The sequence below is a fragment of the Salvelinus alpinus genome, chromosome 10 (genome assembly GCF_045679555.1).
Source record: "Salvelinus alpinus chromosome 10, SLU_Salpinus.1, whole genome shotgun sequence".
NCBI lineage: Eukaryota > Metazoa > Chordata > Actinopteri > Salmoniformes > Salmonidae > Salvelinus > Salvelinus alpinus.
Window position 1 is genome coordinate 28,643,889 of NC_092095.1, and position 24,477 is coordinate 28,668,365.

A 24,477-nucleotide genomic window follows, 5' to 3' on the forward strand; every position below is an offset into this window, starting at 1 on the left:
TGTTTGAAAGTCACCATTGGCCTCATGGTGAAATCCCTGAGTGGTTTCCTTCCTCTCTGGCAACTGAGTTAGGAAGGATGCCTGTATCCTTGTATTGACTGGGTGTATTAACTGTAATTAATAACTTCACCATGCTCAAAATAATTATTATTATTTTTGTATATTTTTTTACTCATCTACCTATAGGTGCCCTTCTTTGCGAAGCATTGGAAAACCTCCCTGGTCTTTGTGGTTGAATCTGTGTTTGGAATTCACTGCTCGACTGAGGGACCTTACAAATAATTGTATGTGTGGGGTACAGAGATGAGATAGTCATTCAAAAATCATGTTAAACATTATTATTGCACACAGAGCGAGTCCATGCAACGTATTATGTGACTTGTTAAGCACATTTTTACAAATTATTTAGGCTTGCCATAACAAAGGGGTTGAATATTTATTGACTCAACACATTTCAGCTTTTCATTTCTAATTCATAATTTTTTTTAAATCGCCCAAAAATAATTCCACTTTGTGTGTAGGCCAGTGACCAATAAAATAAAATAAAAAAGTAATCAATTTTAAACTCAGAGTGTAACAAAACAAAATGTGGAAAAAGTCAAGGGGTGTGAATACTGTGTGAATACTGTGCTACTGTATAGTGCTACTGTTCAAGTGCTAGATTGCTTTTATGCATGTTTGTGTGTTGATATGTGCATGTGTTGTATTGTTTCTATGAGTGTGTGCATATCTTAGGACAAGCAACAACAGAAAACGGCAGCCTCTCCCACCCAGCCCCCCTGCAGAGTCGATGATAGATATGAATAGGGGATAGGGGCTGTCACAGTCAATTGGCTTTGACATATCCTTTTGTGACATGCAGCCCTTTTGAACCTTTTAGTGGGATTGACAAATGCAATTAAGTGAGGTTATGATTAGTGTTGAGCTGTGCTGGCCGCGGGGGAAATTTCTGCGCTCTCACTGGGTTTGTCATAATAGGTGCGGCGTTAGTGACTGCTCCTTAGACGCTCTGAGGGTGCTTGCCAAACGGCACCCTATTCCCTACATATACATAGGGCTCTGGTCAAAAGTAGTGCACTAAATAGGGAATAGGGCGCCATTTGGGACGCAGTCTGTGCGGCTTTGAGACAGGTCTGTGAGAAGGTTGATTACTGATGGAGAATTGCGGTGAGGCTAGGGCAGCTTGTTGTGTTGTCTTAGCATTCTACGGTTTGAGAACTTACAGTAAGAAACAGGACATTTGTATTAATGTGCATTTTGAAGGCAGGCACTCGCATTGCCTCATGGCTGAATGGGTGCAGAACTAAGAACGCTGTGTGTGTGTGGGTCTGGGGGGTGGGGGTGTGTGTGTGGGTCGTGGGGGTGGGTGTGTGTATGTGTGTGCGTCTGTCTATGCCATGCTATGTGTACACCTTAATCTCTAACTGCAGCAAACAGTGAGCCCCTTTCCTAATTGTATATACGTGTGTTTTCTCCACCAGACTGTATAAGCTATGCCAGCCTCCACCCCCAGAGGGTGATTCCTAATTCCCTAGTTCCTGTACGGAGCTGTCCAGTCCAGCGAAGTTCTGCTCACCCTTCTTCCTGACTCCATTCCTTAGAAGACTTCTCTCTTTCTACCACTGAAGAATCAACCTGGGAGTGTGTCCCAAATGGCGCCCTATTCTCTATTTAGTGAACTACTTTGGACCAGGGCCCAAAATGCTCACACTCGTGAGTTCCGTGGGTTCCAATAGGCCTCTGGTCCAAAGTAGTGCACTATATAGGGTATAGGGTGCCATATGGGACATAGACCTGGAAACAGAACATTTTCTCTCATCTACAGCCAGCTTGCCTTTTCAAAATGCCCACACTCAGTCACTCAACAGTGGGCTCAGTGGGTTCACAATTTGTAAATAGTGAATTTTTAATGCTCTATTTTTCTCTCCGCTATTGTGCTGTACTTTATAGCTGATTTTAAAATGGATTTATATATGTGTCTTGTGTCCAGCTACATTGCATCTCATTTAACATTAACAGTGTTTATAATGGAACAACAACAGAGCCTGAGATTGGTGCCTTGAGGCTGACGTCAAACCAGCCAACTGAAATGGAATGTAGCCTATCCATCAATGTTCTTTCTTTCTGCAAATAACTATAATGGAATGAAAATGAGCTGTTTTGTTATCACAAAGTTCAGGAAATGACCATTCCATGACCTGACTGATATTGTTTGATATTTGTTTGGATATGGTGTGAAAATTGAATGAGATTATATGAGTTGTGGGGCAATATTGCTGTGCCCCATTTGCGCAGTCATTTATTTTCCTTTCCTTTCTCTCCAACTTGCTCATTCCAGATAATGCATTTATGGCTATGTTGATAACCATGTGAATGTTGTTGTAACATTGATCATAGCGATACTGTAAAATGACGTGTAGATATGCAGGTATGACACCTTGAACACTACCATGTAGCCTTGTAGACACTCTAGTTTCATACCTTCTCTAGAGTCAAAGGCTGCATTCCAATCTAAATCAGCACCTTTGCTTCCTCCCTTCACTTGGAGTGACGTATCTATGACGTTTCCCCGAGGGAGCTTTCCCGAGCGAGTGGAGTGGAGGAGGGAAGGGATCACAAGTAAAGTGGATTGAGACGCACCGAAAGATTAGTAAGTGACCACTAAACGGTGCAGTGTAGCTCGTGTGTTTTCCATTCTGCAGTCTCTGTGCCTTAATGATGGTATATTACAGATATAAACATGATCATCTATACACATATGAAGTGACCCCCCCTGATATGAAGAGGTTCCTACATGAACCATCAGTATTAAAACAGCACTCCAAGCTTATGTAAGTAGAGCTATGAAATATATATAAATATACTTAAATATTGTATATTGCCAGTACTCAGGAGCTAAGTATTATTCTGTATTTAGGTATTACTTACAGTATCATTGCTATATTGGTAACAACATTATAGAGTTGGTTAATTACTGGACTATACAAACATGGGATATCAAACTGTATAGATGAGCTTGTATACATTCCAAATGGCACCCTATTCCCTATTTAGAGACCTATGGGGCCTGGTCAAAAGTAGTGCACTGTAATATGAAATAGGGTGCCATTTGGGACTCGGCCTTCTGTTTGACAGCTGTCCCCATATATCTCTCAATTTCTTACTGTAAACATGTTTGAAATAAGTACCTTTTCTAATATTGTATAATGAAGGTGTCTGTTTGCCATATAGCAGCGTATAATGTGTTGAAGAGAAAACACATGAGAAGAAAGAGAAATGTAAAGATGCAACTGTAAAAAAAGATGAACACCAATAGCCATGTTTGTTTGTTTGACTGAAAATTACTGTAATTTATTTTCATATTATGAGACTGACCCGCCATAGTTGCCATATACACAATGTAATTTCTCTCGTTTTTAAACCAATTTTCTCTGTATTACTTTTAAATATACAATGTTATACTGTAGTCATTAATTTCAATTAAACCCATTTAAAGGAGACATCCTGAAGGATTGTATTTTACACTTTGTCTCTACTTGCAGATTGCTGTGGAAATCAAATCAAATTTGACTTGTCACGTACACAGTTTACAGCATGTGTGAAAGGTGGAGTGAAATGCATGCGTGCTAGGCTAGCTCCCTCAACGCTGCAGTATAAGAATCACTAATAAAAAAGTCTAATCGAACATAAGTAATTAGACGAAGGTAGGATGCAGCCTAACGTATAAGAACGTCTTAAGACTTGTAAAGAGGTATTGCAATACGGCACTGTCATAGCTGTTCTGTCTTTGCAGGTGGTTCGCTTAGCAAGTGCTCTCTCTACATCCCTGTCTGTCTACCCTTATGGAAAAACCACATGCTGTTTTTGGAGCACTTCACATGTGATGACATTTCACGTGGATTTTCACAACCTTTCACGTGTGGATTTCAATTGTCACATGAAATTTCACAGGTGATGCCCTGCAAACAAAAATGTGTCATTGTGATACACACAGTGCTTTTAACAGTGTTTTCAACTTGCATATTTAACACACTTTGACATACATGACTACATTGTGTATGTTTATTTAGACATTAATCATTATTCAACATGTCCTTATCTAAGATTTGAATTCACAACCTCTTGATTCACGGCATTCCGATCTTTCTGCTACACCACCAGTAGTTGATTTCACCTGTATTCCTACACTTTGGACTTCAAAGTAAATTTCAGCTTTATTCACATTTATACACATTTAAGGAAAACTATTATATTTCTGATAGTTTATGATAGTTATACAGTACATTACTACAGTAATAGGATACTTACTGTATTAGTGTTTTACTATATATTTACTTTCAATCTCAATGCATTTGGGTACTTTTTGATACGTCCTGCAAATTAACTTGGCATGCCTCATTTGCAATTACATTTAAACCTATAGGATACTTTAGATGCGGTTATGGCACAAACTGTTTTTAAAAATCACTGTCATTTTATGGTAAGTTACCGGCTACTGAGTTGCGGTGAAAACAGTGGAAACATAAGTTAATGTATTTCTACAGCCGCACTGTATTTTCTCAGTAAATACACAACAATGAACTATATTCAGGAAGTACACAGAAATTCAAATTCAATTATTTCAATAGCGGAAAGTTAAGAATTATAATTTGGTTTACTTTTTGAATTGACTGGAACGTAAATGGAATTGACCTCAGCATTGGTTGGCGCACTTGGGACGCTACCACACCCGGGAGTTGAATTACCTCTTAGATGTCAGCAACATGAATTTCCTGCTTCGCCACCAGGTCTGTGGCCATGACAGAGATCGGTCACAGATTTATTGCCAAGAATACATTCCTATACTTTACTAATCAAATCAATAATTGTGTGACTATCTGACAACACCAACTAAAAAGTAACAGCCATACCAGCCATACTGCTCATTCTGTGTGTGATTTCCTGCAAGACAGGAATGTCAGTGTTCTGCCATGGCCAGCGAAGAGCCCGGATCTCAATCCTAATGAGCACGTCTGGGACCTGTTGGATCGGAGGGTGAGGGCTAGGGCCATTCCCCTCAGAAATATCCGGGAACTTGCAGGTGCCTTGGTGGAAGAGTGGGGTAACATCTCACAGCAAGAACTGGCAAATCTGGTGCAGTCCATGAGGAGGAGATGCACTGCAGTACTTAATGCAGCTGGTGGCCACACCAGATACTGACTGTTACTTTTGACCCCCCCTCCCTTTGTTCAGGGACACATTATTCAATTTCTGTTAGTCACATGTCTGTGGAACTTGTTCAGTTTACGTCTCAGTTATTGAATCTATGTTATGTTCATACAAATATTTACACGTTCAGTTTGCTGAAAATAAACGCAGTTGACAGTGAGAGGACGTTTCTTTTTTTGCTGAGTTTAGTTAGTAACTATGCCTTGTCTAAAGTGTCAAGTGTTGTGATATTTCTTTAACAAGGTTGTGGTTAACATCCTAATTAAAATTACAGTCAATTCAGGAAATACATTGAAATTCCAATTATTTTTTATGCTTTTCAATGAGGAAAATGTGAAACTGAAATTTGGTTTACTTTCTGAATTGACTGGAATTGAAATGGAATTGACCCCAACCCTGTAGGTTAAGAGGACAGCACTTAGTTCTTGCCTTAAGTTCCCTTTAATACACTCAAAACACTCAATAGGGAGCATGCTATCTTGCAAGCCAAAATATAATTGGATGATAAAACTATGGTCAATTGCAGAAGCAAACCCACAGTGTTTAGGCCTTCCTCTGTGCAAAGAGGGCATGCTATCCTGCAAGCATACAGTATATCTATGTCTACCTAATGGCTTGCTGGAATTGATGATTCTGTTATGTCTTTCAGGGGGCGAGAGTTCAGAATTCAGCCAAGAACCTGGGAGTGAGAGACCGCACTCCGTCCTCTGTACCTAGGTAAGCTGAAGCCCCCCTACCCTATCCACACCTACACAACACCATAGAGTAGTAATCTGCACCAAGGGAAGCTTATAGAGCTTCACCTCATCCACATGCTACTAGACACAACACCACAAAATAGCTTAATGATACAGTGTCTTCAGAAAGTATTCATACCCCTTGACATATGCCTGAATTCAAAATTCACTAAATATATATTTTCTGACCCATTTTCACACAATACCCCATAATGACAAAGTGAAAACAGGTTTTTAGAAATGTTTGCAAATTTATTTCAAATGAAATACAGAAATATCTTATTTACATAAGTAAGTCTCTAAGAGCTTTCCACACCTGGATTGTGCAACATTTGACCATTATTCTTTCCAAAGTTCTTTAAGTTCTGTCAAATTGGTTGTGAATCATTGCTCGACAACTATTTTCAGGATATGCCATAGATTTTCAAGTAGATTTAAGTCAAAAGTGTAACTCGGCCACTGTCGGCCACGGAACATTCACTGTCTTCTTGGTAAGCAACTCAAGTGTAGATTTGGCCTTGTGTTTTAGGTTGTTGTCCTGCTGAAAGGTGTATTCATCTCCCAGTGTTGGGTGGAAAGCAGACTGAACCAGGTTTTCCTCTTGGATTTTGCCTGTGCTTAGCTCTATTCTGTTTTTTTTTATCCCGAAAAACTCACCAGCCCTTAACGATTACAAGCATACCCATAACATGATGCAGCCACCACTATGCTTGAAAATATGGAGAGTGGTACTCGGTAATGTGTTGTATTGGATTTGGCCCAAACATAACACTTTTTATTCAGGACATTTTTTGCAGTATTACTTGAGTGCCTTGTAAACAAGATGCATGTTTTAGAATAGTTTTAGTATTTACAGGCTTCCTTCTTTTCCCTTTGTCAATTAGGTTAGTATTGTCGAGTAACTACAATGTTGTTGATCCATCCTCAGTTTTCTCCTATCACAGCCATTAAACTCTGTAACTGTTTGAAAGTCACCATTGGCCTCATGGTGAAATCCCTGAGTGGTTTCCTTCCTCTCTGGCAACTGAGTTAGGAAGGATGCCTGTATCCTTGTATTGACTGGGTGTATTAACTGTAATTAATAACTTCACCATGCTCAAAATAATTATTATTATTTTTGTATATTTTTTTACTCATCTACCTATAGGTGCCCTTCTTTGCGAAGCATTGGAAAACCTCCCTGGTCTTTGTGGTTGAATCTGTGTTTGGAATTCACTGCTCGACTGAGGGACCTTACAAATAATTGTATGTGTGGGGTACAGAGATGAGATAGTCATTCAAAAATCATGTTAAACATTATTATTGCACACAGAGCGAGTCCATGCAACGTATTATGTGACTTGTTAAGCACATTTTTACAAATTATTTAGGCTTGCCATAACAAAGGGGTTGAATATTTATTGACTCAACACATTTCAGCTTTTCATTTCTAATTCATAATTTTTTTTAAATCGCCCAAAAATAATTCCACTTTGTGTGTAGGCCAGTGACCAATAAAATAAAATAAAAAAGTAATCAATTTTAAACTCAGAGTGTAACAAAACAAAATGTGGAAAAAGTCAAGGGGTGTGAATACTGTGTGAATACTGTGCTACTGTATAGTGCTACTGTTCAAGTGCTAGATTGCTTTTATGCATGTTTGTGTGTTGATATGTGCATGTGTTGTATTGTTTCTATGAGTGTGTGCATATCTTAGGACAAGCAACAACAGAAAACGGCAGCCTCTCCCACCCAGCCCCCCTGCAGAGTCGATGATAGATATGAATAGGGGATAGGGGCTGTCACAGTCAATTGGCTTTGACATATCCTTTTGTGACATGCAGCCCTTTTGAACCTTTTAGTGGGATTGACAAATGCAATTAAGTGAGGTTATGATTAGTGTTGAGCTGTGCTGGCCGCGGGGGAAATTTCTGCGCTCTCACTGGGTTTGTCATAATAGGTGCGGCGTTAGTGACTGCTCCTTAGACGCTCTGAGGGTGCTTGCCAAACGGCACCCTATTCCCTACATATACATAGGGCTCTGGTCAAAAGTAGTGCACTAAATAGGGAATAGGGCGCCATTTGGGACGCAGTCTGTGCGGCTTTGAGACAGGTCTGTGAGAAGGTTGATTACTGATGGAGAATTGCGGTGAGGCTAGGGCAGCTTGTTGTGTTGTCTTAGCATTCTACGGTTTGAGAACTTACAGTAAGAAACAGGACATTTGTATTAATGTGCATTTTGAAGGCAGGCACTCGCATTGCCTCATGGCTGAATGGGTGCAGAACTAAGAACGCTGTGTGTGTGTGGGTCTGGGGGGTGGGGGTGTGTGTGTGGGTCGTGGGGGTGGGTGTGTGTATGTGTGTGCGTCTGTCTATGCCATGCTATGTGTACACCTTAATCTCTAACTGCAGCAAACAGTGAGCCCCTTTCCTAATTGTATATACGTGTGTTTTCTCCACCAGACTGTATAAGCTATGCCAGCCTCCACCCCCAGAGGGTGATTCCTAATTCCCTAGTTCCTGTACGGAGCTGTCCAGTCCAGCGAAGTTCTGCTCACCCTTCTTCCTGACTCCATTCCTTAGAAGACTTCTCTCTTTCTACCACTGAAGAATCAACCTGGGAGTGTGTCCCAAATGGCGCCCTATTCTCTATTTAGTGAACTACTTTGGACCAGGGCCCAAAATGCTCACACTCGTGAGTTCCGTGGGTTCCAATAGGCCTCTGGTCCAAAGTAGTGCACTATATAGGGTATAGGGTGCCATATGGGACATAGACCTGGAAACAGAACATTTTCTCTCATCTACAGCCAGCTTGCCTTTTCAAAATGCCCACACTCAGTCACTCAACAGTGGGCTCAGTGGGTTCACAATTTGTAAATAGTGAATTTTTAATGCTCTATTTTTCTCTCCGCTATTGTGCTGTACTTTATAGCTGATTTTAAAATGGATTTATATATGTGTCTTGTGTCCAGCTACATTGCATCTCATTTAACATTAACAGTGTTTATAATGGAACAACAACAGAGCCTGAGATTGGTGCCTTGAGGCTGACGTCAAACCAGCCAACTGAAATGGAATGTAGCCTATCCATCAATGTTCTTTCTTTCTGCAAATAACTATAATGGAATGAAAATGAGCTGTTTTGTTATCACAAAGTTCAGGAAATGACCATTCCATGACCTGACTGATATTGTTTGATATTTGTTTGGATATGGTGTGAAAATTGAATGAGATTATATGAGTTGTGGGGCAATATTGCTGTGCCCCATTTGCGCAGTCATTTATTTTCCTTTCCTTTCTCTCCAACTTGCTCATTCCAGATAATGCATTTATGGCTATGTTGATAACCATGTGAATGTTGTTGTAACATTGATCATAGCGATACTGTAAAATGACGTGTAGATATGCAGGTATGACACCTTGAACACTACCATGTAGCCTTGTAGACACTCTAGTTTCATACCTTCTCTAGAGTCAAAGGCTGCATTCCAATCTAAATCAGCACCTTTGCTTCCTCCCTTCACTTGGAGTGACGTATCTATGACGTTTCCCCGAGGGAGCTTTCCCGAGCGAGTGGAGTGGAGGAGGGAAGGGATCACAAGTAAAGTGGATTGAGACGCACCGAAAGATTAGTAAGTGACCACTAAACGGTGCAGTGTAGCTCGTGTGTTTTCCATTCTGCAGTCTCTGTGCCTTAATGATGGTATATTACAGATATAAACATGATCATCTATACACATATGAAGTGACCCCCCCTGATATGAAGAGGTTCCTACATGAACCATCAGTATTAAAACAGCACTCCAAGCTTATGTAAGTAGAGCTATGAAATATATATAAATATACTTAAATATTGTATATTGCCAGTACTCAGGAGCTAAGTATTATTCTGTATTTAGGTATTACTTACAGTATCATTGCTATATTGGTAACAACATTATAGAGTTGGTTAATTACTGGACTATACAAACATGGGATATCAAACTGTATAGATGAGCTTGTATACATTCCAAATGGCACCCTATTCCCTATTTAGAGACCTATGGGGCCTGGTCAAAAGTAGTGCACTGTAATATGAAATAGGGTGCCATTTGGGACTCGGCCTTCTGTTTGACAGCTGTCCCCATATATCTCTCAATTTCTTACTGTAAACATGTTTGAAATAAGTACCTTTTCTAATATTGTATAATGAAGGTGTCTGTTTGCCATATAGCAGCGTATAATGTGTTGAAGAGAAAACACATGAGAAGAAAGAGAAATGTAAAGATGCAACTGTAAAAAAAGATGAACACCAATAGCCATGTTTGTTTGTTTGACTGAAAATTACTGTAATTTATTTTCATATTATGAGACTGACCCGCCATAGTTGCCATATACACAATGTAATTTCTCTCGTTTTTAAACCAATTTTCTCTGTATTACTTTTAAATATACAATGTTATACTGTAGTCATTAATTTCAATTAAACCCATTTAAAGGAGACATCCTGAAGGATTGTATTTTACACTTTGTCTCTACTTGCAGATTGCTGTGGAAATCAAATCAAATTTGACTTGTCACGTACACAGTTTACAGCATGTGTGAAAGGTGGAGTGAAATGCATGCGTGCTAGGCTAGCTCCCTCAACGCTGCAGTATAAGAATCACTAATAAAAAAGTCTAATCGAACATAAGTAATTAGACGAAGGTAGGATGCAGCCTAACGTATAAGAACGTCTTAAGACTTGTAAAGAGGTATTGCAATACGGCACTGTCATAGCTGTTCTGTCTTTGCAGGTGGTTCGCTTAGCAAGTGCTCTCTCTACATCCCTGTCTGTCTACCCTTATGGAAAAACCACATGCTGTTTTTGGAGCACTTCACATGTGATGACATTTCACGTGGATTTTCACAACCTTTCACGTGTGGATTTCAATTGTCACATGAAATTTCACAGGTGATGCCCTGCAAACAAAAATGTGTCATTGTGATACACACAGTGCTTTTAACAGTGTTTTCAACTTGCATATTTAACACACTTTGACATACATGACTACATTGTGTATGTTTATTTAGACATTAATCATTATTCAACATGTCCTTATCTAAGATTTGAATTCACAACCTCTTGATTCACGGCATTCCGATCTTTCTGCTACACCACCAGTAGTTGATTTCACCTGTATTCCTACACTTTGGACTTCAAAGTAAATTTCAGCTTTATTCACATTTATACACATTTAAGGAAAACTATTATATTTCTGATAGTTTATGATAGTTATACAGTACATTACTACAGTAATAGGATACTTACTGTATTAGTGTTTTACTATATATTTACTTTCAATCTCAATGCATTTGGGTACTTTTTGATACGTCCTGCAAATTAACTTGGCATGCCTCATTTGCAATTACATTTAAACCTATAGGATACTTTAGATGCGGTTATGGCACAAACTGTTTTTAAAAATCACTGTCATTTTATGGTAAGTTACCGGCTACTGAGTTGCGGTGAAAACAGTGGAAACATAAGTTAATGTATTTCTACAGCCGCACTGTATTTTCTCAGTAAATACACAACAATGAACTATATTCAGGAAGTACACAGAAATTCAAATTCAATTATTTCAATAGCGGAAAGTTAAGAATTATAATTTGGTTTACTTTTTGAATTGACTGGAACGTAAATGGAATTGACCTCAGCATTGGTTGGCGCACTTGGGACGCTACCACACCCGGGAGTTGAATTACCTCTTAGATGTCAGCAACATGAATTTCCTGCTTCGCCACCAGGTCTGTGGCCATGACAGAGATCGGTCACAGATTTATTGCCAAGAATACATTCCTATACTTTACTAATCAAATCAATAATTGTGTGACTATCTGACAACACCAACTAAAAAGTAACAGCCATACCAGCCATACTGCTCATTCTGTGTGTGATTTCCTGCAAGACAGGAATGTCAGTGTTCTGCCATGGCCAGCGAAGAGCCCGGATCTCAATCCTAATGAGCACGTCTGGGACCTGTTGGATCGGAGGGTGAGGGCTAGGGCCATTCCCCTCAGAAATATCCGGGAACTTGCAGGTGCCTTGGTGGAAGAGTGGGGTAACATCTCACAGCAAGAACTGGCAAATCTGGTGCAGTCCATGAGGAGGAGATGCACTGCAGTACTTAATGCAGCTGGTGGCCACACCAGATACTGACTGTTACTTTTGACCCCCCCTCCCTTTGTTCAGGGACACATTATTCAATTTCTGTTAGTCACATGTCTGTGGAACTTGTTCAGTTTACGTCTCAGTTATTGAATCTATGTTATGTTCATACAAATATTTACACGTTCAGTTTGCTGAAAATAAACGCAGTTGACAGTGAGAGGACGTTTCTTTTTTTGCTGAGTTTAGTTAGTAACTATGCCTTGTCTAAAGTGTCAAGTGTTGTGATATTTCTTTAACAAGGTTGTGGTTAACATCCTAATTAAAATTACAGTCAATTCAGGAAATACATTGAAATTCCAATTATTTTTTATGCTTTTCAATGAGGAAAATGTGAAACTGAAATTTGGTTTACTTTCTGAATTGACTGGAATTGAAATGGAATTGACCCCAACCCTGTAGGTTAAGAGGACAGCACTTAGTTCTTGCCTTAAGTTCCCTTTAATACACTCAAAACACTCAATAGGGAGCATGCTATCTTGCAAGCCAAAATATAATTGGATGATAAAACTATGGTCAATTGCAGAAGCAAACCCACAGTGTTTAGGCCTTCCTCTGTGCAAAGAGGGCATGCTATCCTGCAAGCATACAGTATATCTATGTCTACCTAATGGCTTGCTGGAATTGATGATTCTGTTATGTCTTTCAGGGGGCGAGAGTTCAGAATTCAGCCAAGAACCTGGGAGTGAGAGACCGCACTCCGTCCTCTGTACCTAGGTAAGCTGAAGCCCCCCTACCCTATCCACACCTACACAACACCATAGAGTAGTAATCTGCACCAAGGGAAGCTTATAGAGCTTCACCTCATCCACATGCTACTAGACACAACACCACAGAATAGCTTAATGATACGGTGTCTTCAGAAAGTATTCATACCCCTTGACATATGCCTGAATTCAAAATTCACTAAATATATATTTTCTGACCCATTTTCACACAATACCCCATAATGACAAAGTGAAAACAGGTTTTTAGAAATGTTTGCAAATTTATTTCAAATGAAATACAGAAATATCTTATTTACATAAGTAAGTCTCTAAGAGCTTTCCACACCTGGATTGTGCAACATTTGACCATTATTCTTTCCAAAGTTCTTTAAGTTCTGTCAAATTGGTTGTGAATCATTGCTCGACAACTATTTTCAGGATATGCCATAGATTTTCAAGTAGATTTAAGTCAAAAGTGTAACTCGGCCACTGTCGGCCACGGAACATTCACTGTCTTCTTGGTAAGCAACTCAAGTGTAGATTTGGCCTTGTGTTTTAGGTTGTTGTCCTGCTGAAAGGTGTATTCATCTCCCAGTGTTGGGTGGAAAGCAGACTGAACCAGGTTTTCCTCTTGGATTTTGCCTGTGCTTAGCTCTATTCTGTTTTTTTTTATCCCGAAAAACTCACCAGCCCTTAACGATTACAAGCATACCCATAACATGATGCAGCCACCACTATGCTTGAAAATATGGAGAGTGGTACTCGGTAATGTGTTGTATTGGATTTGGCCCAAACATAACACTTTTTATTCAGGACATTTTTTGCAGTATTACTTGAGTGCCTTGTAAACAAGATGCATGTTTTAGAATAGTTTTAGTATTTACAGGCTTCCTTCTTTTCCCTTTGTCAATTAGGTTAGTATTGTCGAGTAACTACAATGTTGTTGATCCATCCTCAGTTTTCTCCTATCACAGCCATTAAACTCTGTAACTGTTTGAAAGTCACCATTGGCCTCATGGTGAAATCCCTGAGTGGTTTCCTTCCTCTCTGGCAACTGAGTTAGGAAGGATGCCTGTATCCTTGTATTGACTGGGTGTATTAACTGTAATTAATAACTTCACCATGCTCAAAATAATTATTATTATTTTTGTATATTTTTTTACTCATCTACCTATAGGTGCCCTTCTTTGCGAAGCATTGGAAAACCTCCCTGGTCTTTGTGGTTGAATCTGTGTTTGGAATTCACTGCTCGACTGAGGGACCTTACAAATAATTGTATGTGTGGGGTACAGAGATGAGATAGTCATTCAAAAATCATGTTAAACATTATTATTGCACACAGAGCGAGTCCATGCAACGTATTATGTGACTTGTTAAGCACATTTTTACAAATTATTTAGGCTTGCCATAACAAAGGGGTTGAATATTTATTGACTCAACACATTTCAGCTTTTCATTTCTAATTCATAATTTTTTTTAAATCGCCCAAAAATAATTCCACTTTGTGTGTAGGCCAGTGACCAATAAAATAAAATAAAAAAGTAATCAATTTTAAACTCAGAGTGTAACAAAACAAAATGTGGAAAAAGTCAAGGGGTGTGAATACTGTGTGAATACTGTGCTACTGTATAGTGCTACTGTTCAAGTGCTAGATTGCTTTTATGCATGTTTGTGTGTTGATATGTGCATGTGTTGTATTGTTTCTATGAGTGTGTGCATATCTTAGGACAAGCAACAACAGAAAACGGCAGCCTCTCCCACCCAGCCCCCCTGCAGAGTCGATGATAGATATGAATAGGGGATAGGGGCTGTCACAGTCAATTGGCTTTGACATATCCTTTTGTGACATGCAGCCCTTTTGAACCTTTTAGTGGGATTGACAAATGCAATTAAGTGAGGTTATGATTAGTGTTGAGCTGTGCTGGCCGCGGGGGAAATTTCTGCGCTCTCACTGGGTTTGTCATAATAGGTGCGGCGTTAGTGACTGCTCCTTAGACGCTCTGAGGGTGCTTGCCAAACGGCACCCTATTCCCTACATATACATAGGGCTCTGGTCAAAAGTAGTGCACTAAATAGGGAATAGGGCGCCATTTGGGACGCAGTCTGTGCGGCTTTGAGACAGGTCTGTGAGAAGGTTGATTACTGATGGAGAATTGCGGTGAGGCTAGGGCAGCTTGTTGTGTTGTCTTAGCATTCTACGGTTTGAGAACTTACAGTAAGAAACAGGACATTTGTATTAATGTGCATTTTGAAGGCAGGCACTCGCATTGCCTCATGGCTGAATGGGTGCAGAACTAAGAACGCTGTGTGTGTGTGGGTCTGGGGGGTGGGGGTGTGTGTGTGGGTCGTGGGGGTGGGTGTGTGTATGTGTGTGCGTCTGTCTATGCCATGCTATGTGTACACCTTAATCTCTAACTGCAGCAAACAGTGAGCCCCTTTCCTAATTGTATATACGTGTGTTTTCTCCACCAGACTGTATAAGCTATGCCAGCCTCCACCCCCAGAGGGTGATTCCTAATTCCCTAGTTCCTGTACGGAGCTGTCCAGTCCAGCGAAGTTCTGCTCACCCTTCTTCCTGACTCCATTCCTTAGAAGACTTCTCTCTTTCTACCACTGAAGAATCAACCTGGGAGTGTGTCCCAAATGGCGCCCTATTCTCTATTTAGTGAACTACTTTGGACCAGGGCCCAAAATGCTCACACTCGTGAGTTCCGTGGGTTCCAATAGGCCTCTGGTCCAAAGTAGTGCACTATATAGGGTATAGGGTGCCATATGGGACATAGACCTGGAAACAGAACATTTTCTCTCATCTACAGCCAGCTTGCCTTTTCAAAATGCCCACACTCAGTCACTCAACAGTGGGCTCAGTGGGTTCACAATTTGTAAATAGTGAATTTTTAATGCTCTATTTTTCTCTCCGCTATTGTGCTGTACTTTATAGCTGATTTTAAAATGGATTTATATATGTGTCTTGTGTCCAGCTACATTGCATCTCATTTAACATTAACAGTGTTTATAATGGAACAACAACAGAGCCTGAGATTGGTGCCTTGAGGCTGACGTCAAACCAGCCAACTGAAATGGAATGTAGCCTATCCATCAATGTTCTTTCTTTCTGCAAATAACTATAATGGAATGAAAATGAGCTGTTTTGTTATCACAAAGTTCAGGAAATGACCATTCCATGACCTGACTGATATTGTTTGATATTTGTTTGGATATGGTGTGAAAATTGAATGAGATTATATGAGTTGTGGGGCAATATTGCTGTGCCCCATTTGCGCAGTCATTTATTTTCCTTTCCTTTCTCTCCAACTTGCTCATTCCAGATAATGCATTTATGGCTATGTTGATAACCATGTGAATGTTGTTGTAACATTGATCATAGCGATACTGTAAAATGACGTGTAGATATGCAGGTATGACACCTTGAACACTACCATGTAGCCTTGTAGACACTCTAGTTTCATACCTTCTCTAGAGTCAAAGGCTGCATTCCAATCTAAATCAGCACCTTTGCTTCCTCCCTTCACTTGGAGTGACGTATCTATGACGTTTCCCCGAGGGAGCTTTCCCGAGCGAGTGGAGTGGAGGAGGGAAGGGATCACAAGTAAAGTGGATTGAGACGCACCGAAAGATTAGTAAGTGACCACTAAACGGTGCAGTGTAGCTCGTGTGTTTTCCATTCTGCAGTCTCTGTGCCTTAATGATGGTATATTACAGATATAAACATGATCATCTATACACATATGAAGTGACCCCCCCTGATATGAAGAGGTTCCTACATGAACCATCAGTATTAAAACAGCACTCCAAGCTTATGTAAGTAGAGCTATGAAATATATATAAATATACTTAAATATTGTATATTGCCAGTACTCAGGAGCTAAGTATTATTCTGTATTTAGGTATTACTTACAGTATCATTGCTATATTGGTAACAACATTATAGAGTTGGTTAATTACTGGACTATACAAACATGGGATATCAAACTGTATAGATGAGCTTGTATACATTCCAAATGGCACCCTATTCCCTATTTAGAGACCTATGGGGCCTGGTCAAAAGTAGTGCACTGTAATATGAAATAGGGTGCCATTTGGGACTCGGCCTTCTGTTTGACAGCTGTCCCCATATATCTCTCAATTTCTTACTGTAAACATGTTTGAAATAAGTACCTTTTCTAATATTGTATAATGAAGGTGTCTGTTTGCCATATAGCAGCGTATAATGTGTTGAAGAGAAAACACATGAGAAGAAAGAGAAATGTAAAGATGCAACTGTAAAAAAAGATGAACACCAATAGCCATGTTTGTTTGTTTGACTGAAAATTACTGTAATTTATTTTCATATTATGAGACTGACCCGCCATAGTTGCCATATACACAATGTAATTTCTCTCGTTTTTAAACCAATTTTCTCTGTATTACTTTTAAATATACAATGTTATACTGTAGTCATTAATTTCAATTAAACCCATTTAAAGGAGACATCCTGAAGGATTGTATTTTACACTTTGTCTCTACTTGCAGATTGCTGTGGAAATCAAATCAAATTTGACTTGTCACGTACACAGTTTACAGCATGTGTGAAAGGTGGAGTGAAATGCATGCGTGCTAGGCTAGCTCCCTCAACGCTGCAGTATAAGAATCACTAATAAAAAAGTCTAATCGAACATAAGTAATTAGACGAAGGTAGGATGCAGCCTAACGTATAAGAACGTCTTAAGACTTGTAAAGAGGTATTGCAATACGGCACTGTCATAGCTGTTCTGTCTTTGCAGGTGGTTCGCTTAGCAAGTGCTCTCTCTACATCCCTGTCTGTCTACCCTTATGGAAAAACCACATGCTGTTTTTGGAGCACTTCACATGTGATGACATTTCACGTGGATTTTCACAACCTTTCACGTGTGGATTTCAATTGTCACATGAAATTTCACAGGTGATGCCCTGCAAACAAAAATGTGTCATTGTGATACACACAGTGCTTTTAACAGTGTTTTCAACTTGCATATTTAACACACTTTGACATACATGACTACATTGTGTATGTTTATTTAGACATTAATCATTATTCAACATGTCCTTATCTAAGATTTGAATTCACAACCTCTTGATTCACGGCATTCCGATCTTTCTGCTACACCACCAGTAGTTGATTTCACCTGTATTCCTACACTTTGGACTTCAAAGTAAATTTCAGCTTTATTCACATTTATACACATTTAAGGAAAACTATTATATTTCTGATAGTTTATGATAGTTATACAGTACATTACTACAGTAATAGGATACTTACTGTATTAGTGTTTTACTATATATTTACTTTCAATCTCAATGCATTTGGGTACTTTTTGATACGTCCTGCAAATTAACTTGGCATGCCTCATTTGCAATTACATTTAAACCTATAGGATACTTTAGATGCGGTTATGGCACAAACTGTTTTTAAAAATCACTGTCATTTTATGGTAAGTTACCGGCTACTGAGTTGCGGTGAAAACAGTGGAAACATAAGTTAATGTATTTCTACAGCCGCACTGTATTTTCTCAGTAAATACACAACAATGAACTATATTCAGGAAGTACACAGAAATTCAAATTCAATTATTTCAATAGCGGAAAGTTAAGAATTATAATTTGGTTTACTTTTTGAATTGACTGGAACGTAAATGGAATTGACCTCAGCATTGGTTGGCGCACTTGGGACGCTACCACACCCGGGAGTTGAATTACCTCTTAGATGTCAGCAACATGAATTTCCTGCTTCGCCACCAGGTCTGTGGCCATGACAGAGATCGGTCACAGATTTATTGCCAAGAATACATTCCTATACTTTACTAATCAAATCAATAATTGTGTGACTATCTGACAACACCAACTAAAAAGTAACAGCCATACCAGCCATACTGCTCATTCTGTGTGTGATTTCCTGCAAGACAGGAATGTCAGTGTTCTGCCATGGCCAGCGAAGAGCCCGGATCTCAATCCTAATGAGCACGTCTGGGACCTGTTGGATCGGAGGGTGAGGGCTAGGGCCATTCCCCTCAGAAATATCCGGGAACTTGCAGGTGCCTTGGTGGAAGAGTGGGGTAACATCTCACAGCAAGAACTGGCAAATCTGGTGCAGTCCATGAGGAGGAGATGCACTGCAGTACTTAATGCAGCTGGTGGCCACACCAGATACTGACTGTTACTTTTGACCCCCCCTCCCTTTGTTCAGGGACACATTATTCAATTTCTGTTAGTCACATGTCTGTGGAACTTGTTCAGTTTACGTCTCAGTTATTGAATCTATGTTATGTTCATACAAATATTTACACGTTCAGTTTGCTGAAAATAAACGCAGTTGACAGTGAGAGGACGTTTCTTTTTTTGCTGAGTTTAGTTAGTAACTATGCCTTGTCTAAAGTGTCAAGTGTTGTGATATTTCTTTAACAAGGTTGTGGTTAACATCCTAATTAAAATTACAGTCAATTCAGGAAATACATTGAAATGCCAATTATTTTTAATGCTTTTCAATGAGGAAAATGTGAAACTGAAATTTGGTTTACTTTCTGAATTGACTGGAATTGAAATGGAATTGACCCCAACCCTGTAGGTTAAGAGGACAGCACTTAGTTCTTGCCTTAAGTTCCCTTTAATACACTCAAAACACTCAATAGGGAGCATGCTATCTTGCAAGCCAAAATATAATTGGATGATAAAACTATGGTCAATTGCAGAAGCAAACCCACAGTGTTTAGGCCTTCCTCTGTGCAAAGAGGGCATGCTATCCTGCAAGCATACAGTATATCTATGTCTACCTAATGGCTTGCTGGAATTGATGATTCTGTTATGTCTTTCAGGGGGCGAGAGTTCAGAATTCAGCCAAGAACCTGGGAGTGAGAGACCGCACTCCGTCCTCTGTACCTAGGTAAGCTGAAGCCCCCCTACCCTATCCACACCTACACAACACCATAGAGTAGTAATCTGCACCAAGGGAAGCTTATAGAGCTTCACCTCATCCACATGCTACTAGACACAACACCACAGAATAGCTTAATGATACGGTGTCTTCAGAAAGTATTCATACCCCTTGACATATGCCTGAATTCAAAATTCACTAAATATATATTTTCTGACCCATTTTCACACAATACCCCATAATGACAAAGTGAAAACAGGTTTTTAGAAATGTTTGCAAATTTATTTCAAATGAAATACAGAAATATCTTATTTACATAAGTAAGTCTCTAAGAGCTTTCCACACCTGGATTGTGCAACATTTGACCATTATTCTTTCCAAAGTTCTTTAAGTTCTGTCAAATTGGTTGTGAATCATTGCTCGACAACTATTTTCAGGATATGCCATAGATTTTCAAGTAGATTTAAGTCAAAAGTGTAACTCGGCCACTGTCGGCCACGGAACATTCACTGTCTTCTTGGTAAGCAACTCAAGTGTAGATTTGGCCTTGTGTTTTAGGTTGTTGTCCTGCTGAAAGGTGTATTCATCTCCCAGTGTTGGGTGGAAAGCAGACTGAACCAGGTTTTCCTCTTGGATTTTGCCTGTGCTTAGCTCTATTCTGTTTTTTTTTATCCCGAAAAACTCACCAGCCCTTAACGATTACAAGCATACCCATAACATGATGCAGCCACCACTATGCTTGAAAATATGGAGAGTGGTACTCGGTAATGTGTTGTATTGGATTTGGCCCAAACATAACACTTTTTATTCAGGACATTTTTTGCAGTATTACTTGAGTGCCTTGTAAACAAGATGCATGTTTTAGAATAGTTTTAGTATTTACAGGCTTCCTTCTTTTCCCTTTGTCAATTAGGTTAGTATTGTCGAGTAACTACAATGTTGTTGATCCATCCTCAGTTTTCTCCTATCACAGCCATTAAACTCTGTAACTGTTTGAAAGTCACCATTGGCCTCATGGTGAAATCCCTGAGTGGTTTCCTTCCTCTCTGGCAACTGAGTTAGGAAGGATGCCTGTATCCTTGTATTGACTGGGTGTATTAACTGTAATTAATAACTTCACCATGCTCAAAATAATTATTATTATTTTTGTATATTTTTTTACTCATCTACCTATAGGTGCCCTTCTTTGCGAAGCATTGGAAAACCTCCCTGGTCTTTGTGGTTGAATCTGTGTTTGGAATTCACTGCTCGACTGAGGGACCTTACAAATAATTGTATGTGTGGGGTACAGAGATGAGATAGTCATTCAAAAATCATGTTAAACATTATTATTGCACACAGAGCGAGTCCATGCAACGTATTATGTGACTTGTTAAGCACATTTTTACAAATTATTTAGGCTTGCCATAACAAAGGGGTTGAATATTTATTGACTCAACACATTTCAGCTTTTCATTTCTAATTCATAATTTTTTTTAAATCGCCCAAAAATAATTACACTTTGTGTGTAGGCCAGTGACCAATAAAATAAAATAAAAAAGTAATCAATTTTAAACTCAGAGTGTAACAAAACAAAATGTGGAAAAAGTCAAGGGGTGTGAATACTGTGTGAATACTGTGCTACTGTATAGTGCTACTGTTCAAGTGCTAGATTGCTTTTATGCATGTTTGTGTGTTGATATGTGCATGTGTTGTATTGTTTCTATGAGTGTGTGCATATCTTAGGACAAGCAACAACAGAAAACGGCAGCCTCTCCCACCCAGCCCCCCTGCAGAGTCGATGATAGATATGAATAGGGGATAGGGGCTGTCACAGTCAATTGGCTTTGACATATCCTTTTGTGACATGCAGCCCTTTTGAACCTTTTAGTGGGATTGACAAATGCAATTAAGTGAGGTTATGATTAGTGTTGAGCTGTGCTGGCCGCGGGGGAAATTTCTGCGCTCTCACTGGGTTTGTCATAATAGGTGCGGCGTTAGTGACTGCTCCTTAGACGCTCTGAGGGTGCTTGCCAAACGGCACCCTATTCCCTACATATACATAGGGCTCTGGTCAAAAGTAGTGCACTAAATAGGGAATAGGGCGCCATTTGGGACGCAGTCTGTGCGGCTTTGAGACAGGTCTGTGAGAAGGTTGATTACTGATGGAGAATTGCGGTGAGGCTAGGGCAGCTTGTTGTGTTGTCTTAGCATTCTACGGTTTGAGAACTTACAGTAAGAAACAGGACATTTGTATTAATGTGCATTTTGAAGGCAGGCACTCGCATTGCCTCATGGCTGAATGGGTGCAGAACTAAGAACGCTGTGTGTGTGTGGGTCTGGGGGGTGGGGGTGGGTGTGTGTATGTGTGGGTCTGGGGGGTGGGGGTGTGTGTGTGGGTCGTGGGGGTGGGTGTGTGTATGTGTGTGCGTCTGTCTATGCCATGCTATGTGTACACCTTAATCTCTAACTGCAGCAAACAGTGAGCCCCTTTCCTAATTGTATATACGTGTGTTTTCTCCACCAGACTGTATAAGCTATGCCAGCCTCCACCCCCAGAGGGTGATTCCTAATTCCCTAGTTCCTGTACGGAGCTGTCCAGTCCAGCGAAGTTCTGCTCACCCTTCTTCCTGACTCCATTCCTTAGAAGACTTCTCTCTTTCTACCACTGAAGAATCAACCTGGGAGTGTGTCCCAAATGGCGCCCTATTCTCTATTTAGTGAACTACTTTGGACCAGGGCCCAAAATGCTCACACTCGTGAGTTCCGTGGGTTCCAATAGGCCTCTGGTCCAAAGTAGTGCACTATATAGGGTATAGGGTGCCATATGGGACATAGACCTGGAAACAGAACATTTTCTCTCATCTACAGCCAGCTTGCCTTTTCAAAATGCCCACACTCAGTCACTCAACAGTGGGCTCAGTGGGTTCACAATTTGTAAATAGTGAATTTTTAATGCTCTATTTTTCTCTCCGCTATTGTGCTGTACTTTATAGCTGATTTTAAAATGGATTTATATATGTGTCTTGTGTCCAGCTACATTGCATCTCATTTAACATTAACAGTGTTTATAATGGAACAACAACAGAGCCTGAGATTGGTGCCTTGAGGCTGACGTCAAACCAGCCAACTGAAATGGAATGTAGCCTATCCATCAATGTTCTTTCTTTCTGCAAATAACTATAATGGAATGAAAATGAGCTGTTTTGTTATCACAAAGTTCAGGAAATGACCATTCCATGACCTGACTGATATTGTTTGATATTTGTTTGGATATGGTGTGAAAATTGAATGAGATTATATGAGTTGTGGGGCAATATTGCTGTGCCCCATTTGCGCAGTCATTTATTTTCCTTTCCTTTCTCTCCAACTTGCTCATTCCAGATAATGCATTTATGGCTATGTTGATAACCATGTGAATGTTGTTGTAACATTGATCATAGCGATACTGTAAAATGACGTGTAGATATGCAGGTATGACACCTTGAACACTACCATGTAGCCTTGTAGACACTCTAGTTTCATACCTTCTCTAGAGTCAAAGGCTGCATTCCAATCTAAATCAGCACCTTTGCTTCCTCCCTTCACTTGGAGTGACGTATCTATGACGTTTCCCCGAGGGAGCTTTCCCGAGCGAGTGGAGTGGAGGAGGGAAGGGATCACAAGTAAAGTGGATTGAGACGCACCGAAAGATTAGTAAGTGACCACTAAACGGTGCAGTGTAGCTCGTGTGTTTTCCATTCTGCAGTCTCTGTGCCTTAATGATGGTATATTACAGATATAAACATGATCATCTATACACATATGAAGTGACCCCCCCTGATATGAAGAGGTTCCTACATGAACCATCAGTATTAAAACAGCACTCCAAGCTTATGTAAGTAGAGCTATGAAATATATATAAATATACTTAAATATTGTATATTGCCAGTACTCAGGAGCTAAGTATTATTCTGTATTTAGGTATTACTTACAGTATCATTGCTATATTGGTAACAACATTATAGAGTTGGTTAATTACTGGACTATACAAACATGGGATATCAAACTGTATAGATGAGCTTGTATACATTCCAAATGGCACCCTATTCCCTATTTAGAGACCTATGGGGCCTGGTCAAAAGTAGTGCACTGTAATATGAAATAGGGTGCCATTTGGGACTCGGCCTTCTGTTTGACAGCTGTCCCCATATATCTCTCAATTTCTTACTGTAAACATGTTTGAAATAAGTACCTTTTCTAATATTGTATAATGAAGGTGTCTGTTTGCCATATAGCAGCGTATAATGTGTTGAAGAGAAAACACATGAGAAGAAAGAGAAATGTAAAGATGCAACTGTAAAAAAAGATGAACACCAATAGCCATGTTTGTTTGTTTGACTGAAAATTACTGTAATTTATTTTCATATTATGAGACTGACCCGCCATAGTTGCCATATACACAATGTAATTTCTCTCGTTTTTAAACCAATTTTCTCTGTATTACTTTTAAATATACAATGTTATACTGTAGTCATTAATTTCAATTAAACCCATTTAAAGGAGACATCCTGAAGGATTGTATTTTACACTTTGTCTCTACTTGCAGATTGCTGTGGAAATCAAATCAAATTTGACTTGTCACGTACACAGTTTACAGCATGTGTGAAAGGTGGAGTGAAATGCATGCGTGCTAGGCTAGCTCCCTCAACGCTGCAGTATAAGAATCACTAATAAAAAAGTCTAATCGAACATAAGTAATTAGACGAAGGTAGGATGCAGCCTAACGTA

The 24,477-nt window shown here is 39.6% G+C and overlaps 1 protein-coding gene across 1 annotated transcript in view; it reads left to right on the top strand.

Moving 5' to 3' along the window:
• Positions 1-24,253, top strand: part of prex2 (phosphatidylinositol-3,4,5-trisphosphate-dependent Rac exchange factor 2) — a 246,130-nt gene extending 221,877 nt beyond the window's left edge. Inside the window, exons 41-44 of the mRNA XM_071328774.1 lie at positions 1,482-5,925; positions 8,388-12,831; positions 15,294-19,737; positions 22,235-24,253. Coding sequence (XP_071184875.1) covers positions 1,482-1,527 — 46 coding nt within the window. The 3' untranslated portion in view covers positions 1,528-5,925; positions 8,388-12,831; positions 15,294-19,737; positions 22,235-24,253. The remainder of the gene's footprint in view (positions 1-1,481; positions 5,926-8,387; positions 12,832-15,293; positions 19,738-22,234) is intronic.
• Positions 24,254-24,477: the final 224 nt, after the last annotated feature.